The sequence below is a fragment of the Magnolia sinica genome, chromosome 9, assembly GCF_029962835.1.
Source record: "Magnolia sinica isolate HGM2019 chromosome 9, MsV1, whole genome shotgun sequence".
Classification (NCBI taxonomy): domain Eukaryota; kingdom Viridiplantae; phylum Streptophyta; class Magnoliopsida; order Magnoliales; family Magnoliaceae; genus Magnolia; species Magnolia sinica.
Window position 1 is genome coordinate 13,745,167 of NC_080581.1, and position 15,429 is coordinate 13,760,595.

At 43.1% G+C, this 15,429-nt stretch overlaps 1 protein-coding gene across 1 annotated transcript; it reads left to right on the forward strand.

Moving 5' to 3' along the window:
* Positions 1–4,016: 4,016 nt before the first annotated feature.
* LOC131256941 (uncharacterized) lies at positions 4,017–15,429 on the forward strand. The gene is made up of 5 exons (XM_058258057.1): positions 4,017–4,353; positions 13,777–13,832; positions 14,621–14,675; positions 14,892–14,972; positions 15,059–15,429. Exons 1-5 carry the CDS (start codon positions 4,146–4,148, stop codon positions 15,298–15,300), a joined length of 642 nt encoding a protein of 213 aa, XP_058114040.1. The 5' UTR covers positions 4,017–4,145; the 3' UTR covers positions 15,301–15,429.

Here is a 15,429-nt window from a genome sequence, read left to right on the forward strand (position 1 = left end):
ATGACCTGAGAATTTGACCATGCATCAAGGCCCACATTTATGTATACGTGTAATTCATGTCGCCCATCCCTTTTGTCGTGTCATTTTAAGGCTAGGGACCAAATATCAGCCCAATCCAGTGCTTTAATGGCCCAAAAATAGAAAATAATGGTAACTGTTGAAAGTTTCCAAGCTCACTGTGATGTTTGTTAGAAGTGGACATTGTTCAAGTTAGGACTTTTTGGGCCCACGCCGAACTGGCCGACAAGGTAGATGGATCGGATCACCTCATTGTAGGCCTTAAGCTATGGTACCAATGGTTTAGTAAAAAAGGAATTAAACAAGTTGAAAACCACAATCTATACAACATGACAACCACGACCCATATAAAATGACAACTACGACCCATGCAAACCACGACCCAAATGGGCCGCAGTTGTATGGATCGTAGTTGTCATGTTATATGGGTCTTAGTTGTCATATTATATGGGTCTTAGTTGTATGGATTACAGTTGTCCTGTTATATGGGTCGCAGTTATCCTATTATATGGGTCGCAGTTTGGGTCGCAGTTGTCTTGTTATATGGTTCGCAGTTGTATGGATCACTGCTGTTGTATGGATCACAACTATTATATGGGTCGCAGTTATCCTGTTATATGTGTTGTGGTCGCGGTTGTCCTTTTATTTGGGTCGCAGTTGTCCAGTTATATGGTTCGCAATAATATGGATCACAACTGTTGTATGGATCACAACTATTATATGGGTCGCAGTTATCCTGTTATATGGGTCGTGGTCGCGGTTGTCCTTTTATTTGGGTTGCAGTTGTCCTGTTATATGGTTCGCAGTTGTATAGATCACAACTATTATATGGATCACAACTATTATATGGGTCGCAGTTATCCTGTTATATGGGTCGTGGTCGTGGTTGTCCTTTTATTTGGGTTGCAGTTGTCCTTTTATATGGGTTGCAGTTATATAGATCGCAGTTGTCATGTTATATGGGTCGCAGTTATCCTGTTATATAGGTTGCGGTCGCAGTTGTCCTGTTATTTGAGTCGCAATTGTATGGATCGCAGTTGTCATGTTATAAAGGTCGCAGTTGTCCTGTTATATGGGTCGTGGTTATCATGTTATATATGGCCCACAATGGGGTAATCTGATCCATTCACCTTGTTGGCCAGCTTGCCGTGGGCCCAAAAAGTCCTGACTTGGGCCCACAATGTTTGTTAGAAGTGGATAATGCCCAAGTCACCATTATTTTTAAAAAGTCTTAACTTAGGCCCACATCTGATCCATTGATGTTTCAACAGTCACCATTATTTTCTATTATGTGGGCCACATGAGCATTGGATTAAGCTGATATTTGGGCCCTAGCCCTAAAATGACATGACAAGAAGGATGTACAGCATGGATTATACACATACATTGGTGTGGGGCCAAGTCAGGACTTTTTGAGCCCACGACAAGCTAGCTGACAAGGTGGATGGATTAGATCACCTCATTGTGGGTCATATATAACATGATAACTACGACCCATATAATAGGATAACTGCGACCCACATAACAGGATAACTATGATCTATACAACTGCGACCCATATAACAAGACAACTGCAACCCATATAACATGACAACTGTGATCCATACAACTGTGACCCAAATAACAGGACAACTGTGATTGTGACCTATATAACAGGATAACTGTGAACCATGTAATAGGACAACTGCGATCCATACAACTGTGAATCATATAACAGGACAACTGCGACTTAAATAACAGGACAACTACGACCGCGACCCATATAACAGGATAACTGCGACCCATATAGCAGGACAACCGCAATCCATACAACTGAGACCCATATAACATGACAACTATGATTCATACAACTGCGGCCCATTTGGGTCGTGGTTTGCATGGGTTGTAGTTGCCATGTTATATGGGTCGTGGTTGTCATGTTGTATGGATCGTGGTTTTCAACGTGTTCAATTCATTTTCTACCCAACCATTGGTACCATAGCTTAAGGCCCACAATGAGGTGATCCGATCCATCCACCTTGTCGGCCAGCTCGGCGTGGGCCCAAAAAGTCCTAATTTGGGCAATGTCTACTTCTAACAAACATCATAGTGAGCCTGAAAACTTTCAACAGTCACTATTATTTTTTATTTTGTGGGCCATAAAAGTATTGGATCGGGCTAATATTTAGGCCCTAGCCCTAAAATGACACGACAAAAAGGATGTGCGACATTGATTATACACATACATTAATGTGGGCCCATTTGGGTCGTGGTTTGCATGGGTCGTAGTTGCCACGTTATATGGGTCGTGATTGTTATGTTACATGGATCGCGGTATCCACGTGTTCACTTCCTCTTCTACCAAACCATTGGTACCATAGCTTAAGGCCCACAATGAGGTGATCCAATCCATCCCTCTTGTCAGCTAGCTCGCCGTGGGCCCAAAAAAGTCCTGACATGGGCAATGGAATTCTAACAAACATCATAGTGAGCCTGGAAAGTTTCAACAGTCACCATTATTTTTTCTTATGTGGGCCACACAAGTGCTGGATCGAGCTGATATTTGGGCCCTAGCCCTAAAATGACATGGCAAGAAGGATGGGCGATATGGATGAAACACATACATGGTGGTGGGGCCCATAAACCACAGAGCACCAGCCATTGGCTGATGGTAGGGGGAGTAGCTAATCCGTCACTTTTTTAGGTTTTGAAAAAGAAGGTAACTTCTTATTCACTTTAGGACCATACAACTGCGATCCATATAACAGGACAACTAAGACCCATATAACATGACAACTGTGGTCCATACAACTACGGCCCATTTGGGTCGTGGTTTGCATGGGTCGTAGTTATCATGTTGTATGGCTCGTGGTTGTCATGTTGTATAGATTGTGGATGTCATGTGGACCACAAGATGAAAACAATAATGATTGAATATTCACCATCAAAATCCTCCTAAGGCCCACTGTACTGTTTATTTGACATCCAATTCGTTGATTAGGTCCTACGGACACAGATGAAGGGAAAAAAATGATCAACTTGATCCAAAACTTTTATGGCCCCCAAAAAGTTTTTAACATGGTTTCTTGTAATGTGGTTGACTTGATATTAGGATATACCTCATTTTTGGTCTCATACCATAAAATGATCTGGAAAAATATATGAACGACATGGATGAAACAGATACATCATGGTGGGGCCCACAGAGCACCGAACACTAGCCATTGAGCGGTGGCAGGGGAAGTAGCCAATCCGTCACTTTCTCAAGGTTGCAATAAAAAAGTAACTTCTTATTCACTCCGGACTGTATAACTTCTAAACCAAGGACATGGGCACTTCCGTTCGAAACAATATTTAAAAGTTGTTAAAAAGCCACTCTTAAGATATTTGAAAAATCTTGTTAAATAATTTGCCCAAACTTCAAGGTCGGTATAATCAATTTCCCAGGCTATACATGCCCGGCCAGCCACACCGTCTGCGTCCCAGCCAACAGGAAATTCATGCAGGTGAAAGCTAAGTTATATAGGGCCACCATGACATTTACGTGACATCCACACCGTCCATCAGTTTTTCTAGCTCATGTTATAACATAAGCCCAAAAATAAGACAGATGTGATAACTCAAGTGGGCCACACGATACAAAACAGTGGGTTTGGAAATGCTAAACATTGAAAGCTTCCTGAGGTCTACCGTGATGTTTATATGCCATCCAAACTGCGGTTATTTTCACTTAGATAAAAACAAAAAATTAGCCTGATCCTAAAATTCTGTGGCCCAGGGAAGATTTTGATTGTGGCATTTCCATCCTCACTTTCCAATCATATGGCCCACTCGAGTTATGGATTTACTTTATTTTTGGACTCCTCTCCTAAAATAGAAATGGAGAACTTGATGCACCGTGTGGATTTTACCCGGACATCCCGGCAGGACCCACATAGCTTGGCAATTTTAGAGTGCCCGCGTATCATCCTTAACACTCCGCCAGAGCACTAAATCTCTCAAACCTAAAACTAGACGGAAGGGGGGAGAGAGAGAGAGAGAGGGAGAGAGAGAGCCCATCTTCACTTCTTCTTCTTCTTCTTCTTCTGCTGCTGCTGCTGCTGCTGCTATTCAGAAGCTTCTCCAGCCGTTGAAATTCATCCATCGCGATGGATGGAAGAGAAGCAACAACTTCGGCAGTTCCAGAATCAGTGCTGGAACCTATAAACAGAACCCTACTCAAAGTAGAAGAGCTGAAACCCAACTTCCTCGAATTCATGGCCCACTTCGATCCAGACGTTCTGACCGAAATGGCCCCGCTCAGCCGGGCCCACGCCCTCCTCGTCCTCGCCAAGGCCGTTTCCACCCTCTTCACATGTAAGTGCCTTCTATCCATCTCGATTGACACATTTCTTCGTCTTGGAATCATACAAAAGTCTGCCCAAAGGCTTCGCATGGAATACGTAGGTTTTTTATTCTGGTAATTTGAGCCCGCATTTAAGTAATCTTGACCGTTGGTCTGTTGCCTCCAGCCGTGGATAGACCATACCCCAAAAATCTCCTAGATCAGAAGACCCCAGCAGCTGGTGCTGAGACATTTTTGAGTTGAATGTGGACCGTTGTTGTAGTTCTCTCTCTAATGGTCTATCTGTAGGCTGTAAACTGGTTTAACCAACTAGTAAAATGGAGCTCGTTTTACATATTAAACAGAGTCTGTTTTGAGACCCTGCAGTTAGCCGGGGACCTGAATTTCCGATGGAGTCCATTTCGAGACCCGGGACTCAACCCAGGAACCCAAATTATCGGCAGTCCATTTTGAGACCTGGGTCTCAACCAGGGACCTGAATTTCGAACGGAGTCCATTTTGAGACCCTCGGCGGGCTCGACCAAGGACCTGAATTTTCATTGGAGACCATTTTGAGTACCCAAGTTGGGGTTAGCCAGGGACCCAAATTTCCAACTAAGCCCATTTCGAGAACCGAGGCGGCTCAACTGGGGACTAGAATTTCCAATGGAGTCCATTTCGAGACCCTGGGAGGGCTCCACCTAGGTCTTGAATGACCTTCCAATAGAGTCCAGTTTGAGACCCGCCTCAACCAGGATCTTGAATTTCAAACGGAGTCCATGTTGAGACTCTGGAGTAACCTAGGAGCCAGCATTTCCAACAAAGTCCTTTTTAGTAACCTAGGCTCTGCCAAGGACCAGAATTTTCAATAGAGACCATTTTGAGACCTTTGGCTAACCAACAATAAGAATTTCAAATGTACTCCATTTCGACACCTAAGGCATGCTCAGCCAGAGTCCTCAATTTCCAATAGAATCCATTTTGGGACCTCATGGTTAGCCAGGTTCCCGAATTTCCAATTGAGTCCATGTTGAGACCTTGGTCTCATTTGGAGACATGAATTTCCAATGGAGCCCATTTTGAGACCTCAGGCTCAATTAGGGATAGGAATTTCCAGTGGAATCCTATTGAAGATTCAGTTGGGGACCTTGGGGCCGAAGTCCTTGGCGGTGGGTGGGGTGTGAGCTCTAGGGAGGGTGAGTGTACTCCTGCTCGATGCTCTAGCGGACTACCAATTCTTCTTAGAGACACTTGCTCGTCTCGGATCATCACTTCTAGACAGGTGGGCCCCTTCAAATGCTCTTGGTGGGATGCGTGGTCCTACAGTGTGGAGAGAGACAGCTACATGCTTGCCTCCTGTGCTAATGGTATCTTCCCGTCATCATCGTCAGCCCTGAGCAGTGCTCATGCTACATGTTAGCTAGAGCGTCTCCCTTAGCCGTTCACTGAGTTTCCTTGGGCAATGATCTTGCCAAGTGGTGTATTAATGGGTGGCCTCTAAGGCGGTGGACCTGTTTCTTCCACCGTTAAATTGACATGTGGCCTTGATCTTTGTGTCCGATCTCTAGAGAGGGACATCTGGCCCTTAATGATTTGTCATATCCAAAGGCTATGATGGTGAAAAGCCACCTGCCTGCGCTTTTGAGCCACGATCCTTCTACATAGTGCTTCGAGAAGGCTCCTGCTCCTCCCCATTATGGTGTGCTGTAAAGGCCATTACGTAAAGGTAACGGTGGCAACCGTTACACGTTACGGGGTCGTAATGGCCATAACAGTCGTTTTGGAAAAAAATGACCTGTAATTGCCGTTAAGGGCATGTTACATCCCCTATAAAGGCTATAATAGCGCTGTAATGGTCTATTACGGGACATATACAGGTTTTTCATACTTTTTAATCAACATTACGTGGCAGATATAGGTTTTTCGGGGGGTTTTTCAATAAATAAAAAATAAAAAAGAGAGAATGTAACGGCCATTATGGGGCCGTAACAACCGTTATGCCCCGTATCGTAAAGGTAACGGTGGTGGCCGTTACAGCCACCGTTATTGTTACGGAACACCTTGCTCCCCATGCTGCTTGCCCCCCTGCCTCTTTGACATGTGTCCAACCTAGTTATGGTGAGACGATATCTTCTGGGCTATGTATTTATGATTATTTGGATATGGGGAGGATGCGTGTTGCTTTGGGGCCTGGCGAGGGAAGCTTGGGTCAGGTGGCTGACATTGGTGTTTTATGAGTGGAAACACATGTTAGGTGACATGTCTAGCTTCTCTACCTTTGTTAGAGCTGATGGCTCTGATTGTGATACGTGTAAGCTATTGTTGGCCTCAGGTCTTGATGATTTGGAAATAAGGCTCTATTCAAATTTAGCCACTCAATAGAGGGGGGGCTGTTGTGTGTGAGAGGATAGGATTTTGCCCCGCATGGACCCTTCTCTTATTATCTTGGGTGCCTCTACTCTTTTCTCCTCCCTGTCCACTAAGATTTGCCACTCCTTCCTCTTCTTATCTCCCACACTTGAGGTCCTAGATCCTTTTGGTCCCCTCACTTTGATATCTATTCCTCCCTATGCTTCCCCTCTTGCTCTGGTCCCTGACCCTGCGTTTGCTTTCCCCCCTATAGGCGGCGGTGTGTTTGGACCATCTTTGTCTGTTTGCTACTCTTGGTCGGGCATTTTGGCTGAAGTCATGGCGAGTTTGGTTGAGGCTGTTTGGGGAAAGAGATGGATTAGGAAGGCGATCAACCACGTGGGAAGGCTGGTTGGTATGGTGTTTGGAGTAGAGATGAGGACTATGCTATCCTCTTTCAGCTTGTTGAAGAGAGAGGCCTTCGGCGGAGTCTGACCTAGCTTTCCCGAAAGTCCCTGATCCTCCACAAAAGGGGTAGGGAGTTGGTTAATTTGAGGTAGGCGCTTGCGCTTTGTCTGTGCTATTCCTAGGGTTGAGAGAAGAGGGAGCAGGGTGAGGCTTGTTCCCCAATGAAGATTCTGAGCTGGAATGTGTGCTAGCTTGGGTATCCCTAGGTAAAAGGTATTTGCTCTATATTTAATGCTAAGATTATTATTCTCCATGAAACTAAACTTTAGAAGATAGATTGTGCTCCAGTAATATCTATCTGGGGTCGGAGGAGTGTTGATTGGGAAGCATGGATGTGATTGGTTTTGCGGATGGTATTTTGTTTCTTTAGGATTCGCAGGATTAGGCCAGAGAAGACAACTCGAAGGGCCATTTCTTTATTTTTGTGACCTTCTAGGGGGTTCCTCTGGCTTCAGATGGATTCTCACAGGAGTCTTTGGCCCCAATCAGCCTTCCCTTTGCCCTCTTATATGGGATGAGTTATTCGATGCCTTCTCGAGATGGCTTCCTTCGTGGTGAATGGGAATTGGGTGTCCAAAAGTATGAAAGGTTTTTCTAACTGGGTGATGAAGCATGAGTTTATCGATCTGCCTTTGGGAGGTGTTAGGTTTACTTGGTTAAATGGCCAGGTGAATCCATCCATGTCTAAGTTGGACAAATTCCTTGTTTATCCTAGGTGGGTTGACTCTTTCCCTTTAGCTCGTCAAAGGAGCTTCCCTAAGCTTGTTTTAGATAATTGTCCAGTTATCTTGGAGATGGACGAGGTAGACCGAGGTCCTAAACCCTTTCACTTGAGTTGGACTGGCTCAAGGTGGAAGGTTTTAAGGACTTGGACTCATGTTGGTGGCCTTCCTTTGTGGTCGTAAGTCGAGCGGGGTTCAAGCTATTTCACAAGTTAAAACTTCTGAAAGCTAAGTTGAAGGTCTAGAAGAAAGAAGCTTTTGGGTGGAGAGAGCTGGAGCTCGATTCTATTCTTCGGGAGATTTAGCTGTTGGACATTAAGGAGGAAGACAGTCAGTAATTAGATCAAGAGAAGGCTTCTAAAGATAAGCTCTTTGCAGATTATTGTGCTCGTATAAGGAGGAAGACATTCAGTAATCAGATCAGGATTTAGCCCCGTATGGACCCTTCTCTTATTATCTTGGCTTAAGGAAGGCGAAAAGAACACTAAGTTCTTCTATGGTATTGCCGGTGCTAGAGCTCGAGCCAATTGCATTTCTTCCCTTATTATGGATGGGGTAAGGTTATCTGAGAAGAAGTTTATCTATGATGCTAGTGTTAATTTTTATTTATCCCTGCTGTCGGAGGATCCCTGGTTCCACCGGCCCGACCCTTCATAACTTGGCATTCGATCATCCCTCCCCTGAGGAGGCGACTTCTCTTGAGGCCTTGTTGGCGAGGAGAAAGTCAAGGCTGCTGTTATGAGCCTCGAGCGGGACAAAGCCCTGGAGCCTGACGGGCTCCCCTTAGCTTTCTTCCAAAAAATTTGGGAGCTAATTAAGCTTGATCTGATTAGTTTTGTCTCGGACTATGAACCTGATGTTTATATGGTGGATGGTTTCAAAAAGTTGATCCGTTGCTTCGAGGTTGTTTTGGGGCTAGGGAAAACCTGCCCGAAAGTGCATTGCTGGGTATCCATTTGTCTGAGGCTGAGGTGTCTCGGCTTGCTGAGTCCTTTGGATGCCGGGTTGGATCTCTTCCCTCTTCTTATTTGGGCTTGTCTTTGTGCGATGGTAAGGTTGCGAAGCATCTTTGGGATTCGGTGATCGAGAGATTGGAGAGGAAGTTGTCGTCTTGGAAAAGCAAGCTCCTGTCTTTGGTTGGTAGAATCACTCTCATTAAGACAACCCTCTCAAATCTCCCAGTCTATTTTTTGTCGTTGTTTAAATGCCCAAGATCAATCCTTAATAGGATTAGTAAGCCCTGCTATGATTTTCTTTGGCAAGGGGGAGAATCTAGAGGTAAGTTCCACCTTTTAAGTTGGAAGGAGGTTTGCAGACCCTATGATGAGGAAGGTGCCGGTATCCGTTGGCTAGATCTTTTGAATTTTGCTCTATTGGGAAGTGGGTTTGGAGATTCGGGTCTGAGGAGAATAACTGAAGGAGGTTCGTTATTACTGCTAAATATGGTTTTTCCCTTTTGGGATAGTGGACGAAGAATTCCTCCCTCTATCGGGCCTCATACTTGTGGAAAGCCATAGCTCAAGTAGCTTTTGAGGTTCTCTTTGGGGTAGGCTTTGTTGTCAGGGATGGCTCGAGAGTGAGGTTTTGGGAGGATATCTAGTGCGGGGATTCCCCTTTTCGAGATATCTTCTCGTATCTGGCCAACTTGTGCTCCTTCGTTGAAGGCTCGTTGGATAGATGTTTCTGCATCGGAGGTGCTTGGATCTCTTTATGCCATTGGAGCTTATTTGATGTTGAGTTTGATGATTTCCTTTGGCTTCTTTCTCGCTTGCAGGGATGCAACCATCTCTGGGAGCTAGAGAGACGCTGGTGCAACTAAAAGACAAATTAGGGGCATTTTTGGCAAGGTCCTTTTTCATGGTCCTACTCTTGCTCGAATCTCCCGCTTCCTACTTCCTTTTCTTTCTTTCTTTCTTTTTTCCCGGGAGCTAGAGACGTGCTATTGTAGCTTAAAGACCGGGGCATTTTTGGCGAGGTCCTTCTTCATGGTCATACTCTAGCTCGAATCTCCTGCTTCTTGCTTCCTACTTCCTTCTTCTTCTTCTTCCTTTTTTTTTTTTTCCTTTTCTTTCTAGGAGCTAGAGATGTGCTGGTGTAGCTTAAAGACAAATTGGGGGCATTGTTGGCGAGGTCCTTCTTCATGGTCCTACTCTAGCTCGAACCTCCTGCTTAGTACTTCCTCTGTGTGTGTGTGTGTGTGTGGAGGAAATGCTTCCTACTTCTAAACAAGCCATATCTGGTCTTATGGTGCTTTGCTCAAAGTGGCGGCCTTTGCTTGGCTTGTTGGCAGAAGTAGGATCCTGACTATCGATAACCAGTGCAAGAGGGCAATGGTGCAGCCTAATGCTTGCCTTCTTTGTCTTGGGGATGTGGAATCTGTGAATCATTTGCTTCTTCATTGCCCTTTTCTTTGGCGGTTTGGTCTGCTATATTATCTTCTTTCAGTGTTTGCTGGGTGGTGTCGGGTTTTACTGTAGATCTTTTCTTATCCTGGCATGCTGGTGGTTGTGGTAAGTAGGGCAGATCCCGGTGGCGAGTTCATCTTTTGGCTGTCCTTTAGTCGATTTGGGGGGGAAGGAACAATCATTGCTTTCGCAATAGGAGTTCTTCTGATAAGGGGGTTGTAAATCGGATTATGTTGTTAATCAGGGAGTGGGCTCCCGAAGGGGTTGTTTTCCCATTCTCTTTTGGTTTTGTTTTCTTTTCAGCCTTTGGCCTTTAATAAAGTGCATTATCTTCCAAAAAAAAAAAGAGAGGAAATTTTTATGACACAGTCAATGCAAAGTGGGATGCAAAAAACGGGTGATCTGGATTGCCAAAACATTGTCCCACTGGTTAAAATTATGAACCTGCGTATTCTGTGCAAAGATGGGGGCAGCGTATCATAATGTTCCTCTTTTCCTCTCTTTGTTGTTGTTGTTGCTGATGCTGCAATTTCTGTTTGGGAGACTCCTTAGATGCCCCCAGCATTTTACATGTGCATCCTTCCATTTTGCTTTTGATACCAGACAGTAGAAATTTGCAGGCGCATGCATAAAATAATGGGATGTGAATGTTATTTTTGCTGAAATGCTCCTGTTCCAGCCCTTTTCACATGTAATAAGCTTCAATTCACCTACATCAAGCATTTCAAAATATCATTTTGGGCACATGCATAAAAAATGGGGTGTAGATCAAGGTTACTTGGATTGTCGGTCACTTTGGTACATTTTCATGAATGGGTATGCAGTACACTATTTCCTCCAATATGTGGTACACTAGGGGTAGGATCATGAATGTCACTCCAATACATACACTGTTTGCAGTATTGTTTTATACAAACTCATGCTGCAATTTATATAAGAAATGATGAATGTTATTCTTAGACCCTGCATGCTTAATGTTATATTATAACTAAATAAATAAAAGTGTATATATATTTTTTGAAACATAACTGAATTTTATTAAAAACATGCCAAAAGCTACTCAGGATTTCAACCTGAACAAGCTATAAAAGAGGCAAAGAGGCGTATATCACAAGACTTTATATACAAGAAGCCCGCCCAACACCTCAACCTTAACCTGCCTAATCATTTCCCCCACCAACCCACTTTTGTTTAGGAAACAACGCCTATTTCTTTCCCCCCATAACACCCATAAAACTACCATGCAAACCAACTGTCAAACCATTCTTCTTTATTTCCCATCCCCTTCTCCATGCAATCTGAGAGATGATCTTCAATGGTCCCGGATACCATGCGCGCCACGTTGAAAAAACTAAGAAAACCCTCCCATACCTTCTGAGCGGCAGTGAAGGAAAGATAGTTGATGGATTCCACATCTTCTGGGCAGAGTAAGTAGACATTGGGGAGCACCATTCTTCTTCCTTGCAGATTGTCCACAGTAAGGATTCTTCCCCCAACGAGAAGCCAGACAAATGCGAGAATGTCCATAGTAAGGATTCTTTTCCTTTCCATTTTTTTCAATAACCTTCTCCTTAACCTTCTCCTTAAGATGGAGACATTGCTACGATGAGGGAAATGACCCTGTGCTACACCTGAAGATCCCCACTTACTCCACTTCTTTCATGGACATGTGCCCCCCAAAAGCTCGTTCCGCAACCACTTCAAAGCACCTCACAACTTTCCTCAAATCATCTACCATCACACCATCCTCTTCACAAAAGAGAATCGTGTCATCGACAAAATGAGGGCAAGAAATCTGGAGGCCTGAATTAGCCACCTAGAAGCCACGAAACAAGCTAGCCGCTTGACCTGTATCCAATATTTTGCTTAGAGCCTCAGCCACCACCACAAAAAGGAAGGGGGAGAGGGTCCCCCTTGCCAAATTCATCTCGAGGCCTTTTGGAGACCTGTTGACCAGCACCAAGAATTTCGCGGTCGAATACATTCCTAGATCCATCTTCTCTACCTTTGCCTGCATCCCAGCTTCCTAAGCATGTAGTCCAAAAAGTGCTAATCAACATGATCATAGGCCATCTCAATGTCCATCTTGCAAAGAATACTCTTCTTACCTGCCTTATGCTAAGAATCAATACATTCATGCGCTATCAGCGCACTATCAAGAATTTGCCTGCCGGCCACAAACGCTCCTTGGACTTTTGAGATAACCCTAGCTAGGACCAACCTGAGTTTTGATGCTAATGTTTCAGCTGGAATCTTGTATGGTCCACCAATCAAACTAATTGGTTTAAAATCCTTCAGACAATCAACACCTTCCACATTCGGAATGATAGCAATGAAGGAAGCCCCTAGACTCAACTAAAGTTGGCCCCTCTCAAAGAATTCTATCATAAATCCCATCACATCAACTTTGACGACCTCCTAAAAAACCTGGAAGAAGGCCATCGGGAACCCATCTGGGCTTGTGGCCTTGTCCCTCCCCAAAGAATCAGCCACTCTAACTTCTTCAGAAAACAGCCTCTCCAGAAACAACATCCAAAACCGATATCTGGTTAAATGCCAAATTACCCAACCAAGGCCTCACCCAAGCTTCCCTGGTTAGCAAGTCCTTATCATTGAGCAATTGCCTCACAAGCTTGCTCTTTTTCCTCGACTCTTCTACCCTCCACAACAATTACAATACTAATCTTGTTAAATCTTGCCCTGGCACTAGCGATGTGATGCATTGGAAAAACTGTGTTTTTATCTCCCTGCTTCAGCCAAACTGCTCTAGATCTTGCCTCCACTTAATCTCTTCCTCCTTGAGGTGATTAGCATAGTCTAGAGATTAACTTCACCCGCAAAGCCTTTTCCTCAAGAATTCCTCACCTTCTTCTTTAATGTTGTAAGTATAAACCTCTACATTGTAAATACAAATTTGCATCAACTAACTCGATAGTAAGAATATATATCCATAATTCTGGGTCGCTAAAAACTGTAGTCTGGATCGCGAATGACCTAATCTGGATTGCTTGATCCAAAATGGAAAACATGGGGGATTTTGTGTTGTAGGCAACATTGGTGTAGATATCACCTTATTTTGTTTTTCTTCACGAAAACTAGAGTATATAGATTACAAAGTAGAGCTGTAACTATCATTTCACATAAATGTGTCTGGCTCCCTACTCCCACATATTTCACATGTAAGTCACTTCAATTCATCTGCATTGATGGGTGAGTTTTCTTATTTCTCCTATACTTCTTGCCGTTTTTGTTTGTGAGCCACTATTAAAATCCTGACCTTCTGATGCATACACAGTCAGCTTGGTAGTTGAGTTGGTACTGCACTGGCTCTCCCAAGGCATGGCCTGGAATTGAGTCTCCGTACCACAGTGGCATTCAGAGAGGCAGTGGCCCTGAAGCCGTACCCCAAAAAAGATGAAAAAAATAGGGTGTATATTTAAAAATGCAAGGTTACATATCATTATCCTTTCGTTCTTGTTTTTTTTTATGACATTCTGTTTGAAATTGACAGTGCGGTTGCGATGCAGCGGAATTCACCCTGATGACCATCCTGTTAAAACAGAGATTGTAAGATTTCTTTCTTTCTTTCTTCTTCTTCTTCTTCTTCTCTTTTTTTTTTTTTTTTTTGTCTTTTGGGGAAAAAATATTTATGAGGCCAGTTTTCCTGTTTCTGACAGATTGGAACTTCCCTAGTGGGTTAATTTGGGTATTTATGATTTTTAAAATGTTTTTATGGGTTTCCTCTCTCTCTTTTTTTTCTTTTTTTTTAAAAAAAATATATATAAAAATTTAATATGGGTTCCCTATGATTTTTATTTATTTATTTATTATTATTATTATTTTTAATGGGTTTCCCCATTAATCATCTGGTTTCTTTGATTTTTTTACTGCCTTCTTTTTTACTGTTTGTTCATCTTCTTCTTTAATCTTTTGGATGAGTTGGTTTTGTTTTGTGATTTTACTGCTTTTCCAAACGGGTCTTCTTTTCCTTTTATTTTTTGTTTTGATGATTTTTTGAAGGGTATTCCATTTTGAGAGATTTGGAAAAGCACCATCTCATTGAAAGGTTCTATACATCTGCCATTTCTCAACGCAGTTCTTTAGACAAAGACTCCGTTTTCTCCTTTTTCCTCATGGTAAATCTTTCTCAGAACATGGAGTGTGAATCAAACCCATGTTTGAATTGAAACTGAATATATATATATATATATATAAACATTTGGGTGAGTCGAGCTTGAAAATTTTGTGATTTCTACTGGTTTTCAATATATCTATTTTCTTTCCGATCATTTTCATAAGTTAATTTGGAGTTCTTTTCCTTTTTTTCTTTGTGATTTTTCCCCTTTTGTTTGTAGGAGAGGCTAAGATTGTACGAAGAGAAACTCGAGCGATATAATGGTTGGAGTAAAGGTATCCTCTTACACTTCTTCATTTTACTACTTTTCTAGAATATCCACCTACCACACTTCTTCATTTTACTACTTTTCTTGAATATCCACCTACCATTAAATTTTGTTTTTTTGCTTTGTATTGTTATTCAAACTCATCTTTATATTGGACTCTCTCTCTCTCTCTCTCTCTCTCTCTCTCTCTCTCTCCTCATTCTCTTGTCATGTGTTGTTTTAGAGCCACTGCGACCTTCTACTACAATAAACTATCAAGCAGCAACTCGTTTCATTGAGCATTCTTTGCCTGATCTAACAGCAGGTATTGAACCATTCTTTGTTCCTCTGGTTCACATTGTTTCTGTATTGCTTGACATTGTTTTGTTGATGAGAGATGTAACTTTGCAGAACAGAAGCAAAGTATGCAGGATATCAGTAGAAGGGAGGGGCGTAAGAGCAGTTTTCATGAGCACCGGGGCTCCCGCAAGAAGAGGAAGGGCCCGTCATCTGAGAAACACCAATCTGTTCGAGATGCTGCACGGGAGTTCCTCGAGAAGGCAACACGGGAGCTTCTCGGTGCTGAAGATGATGTGAGGGGGCCTCTGAGAAATCAGAGTTTGGATGAAGAAGATTTGTCGATGATGAGTTGATGGTTATTCAGTCATCCAGGTTCGAATTGATGCTTATGTCCACCCCATGCCTTATTGTAGCAGGATAGTGTGCCACTCAACATTTACCCTTTCTTTGTGTTGAGAATGCTATGATTTTTACTTGTTTTG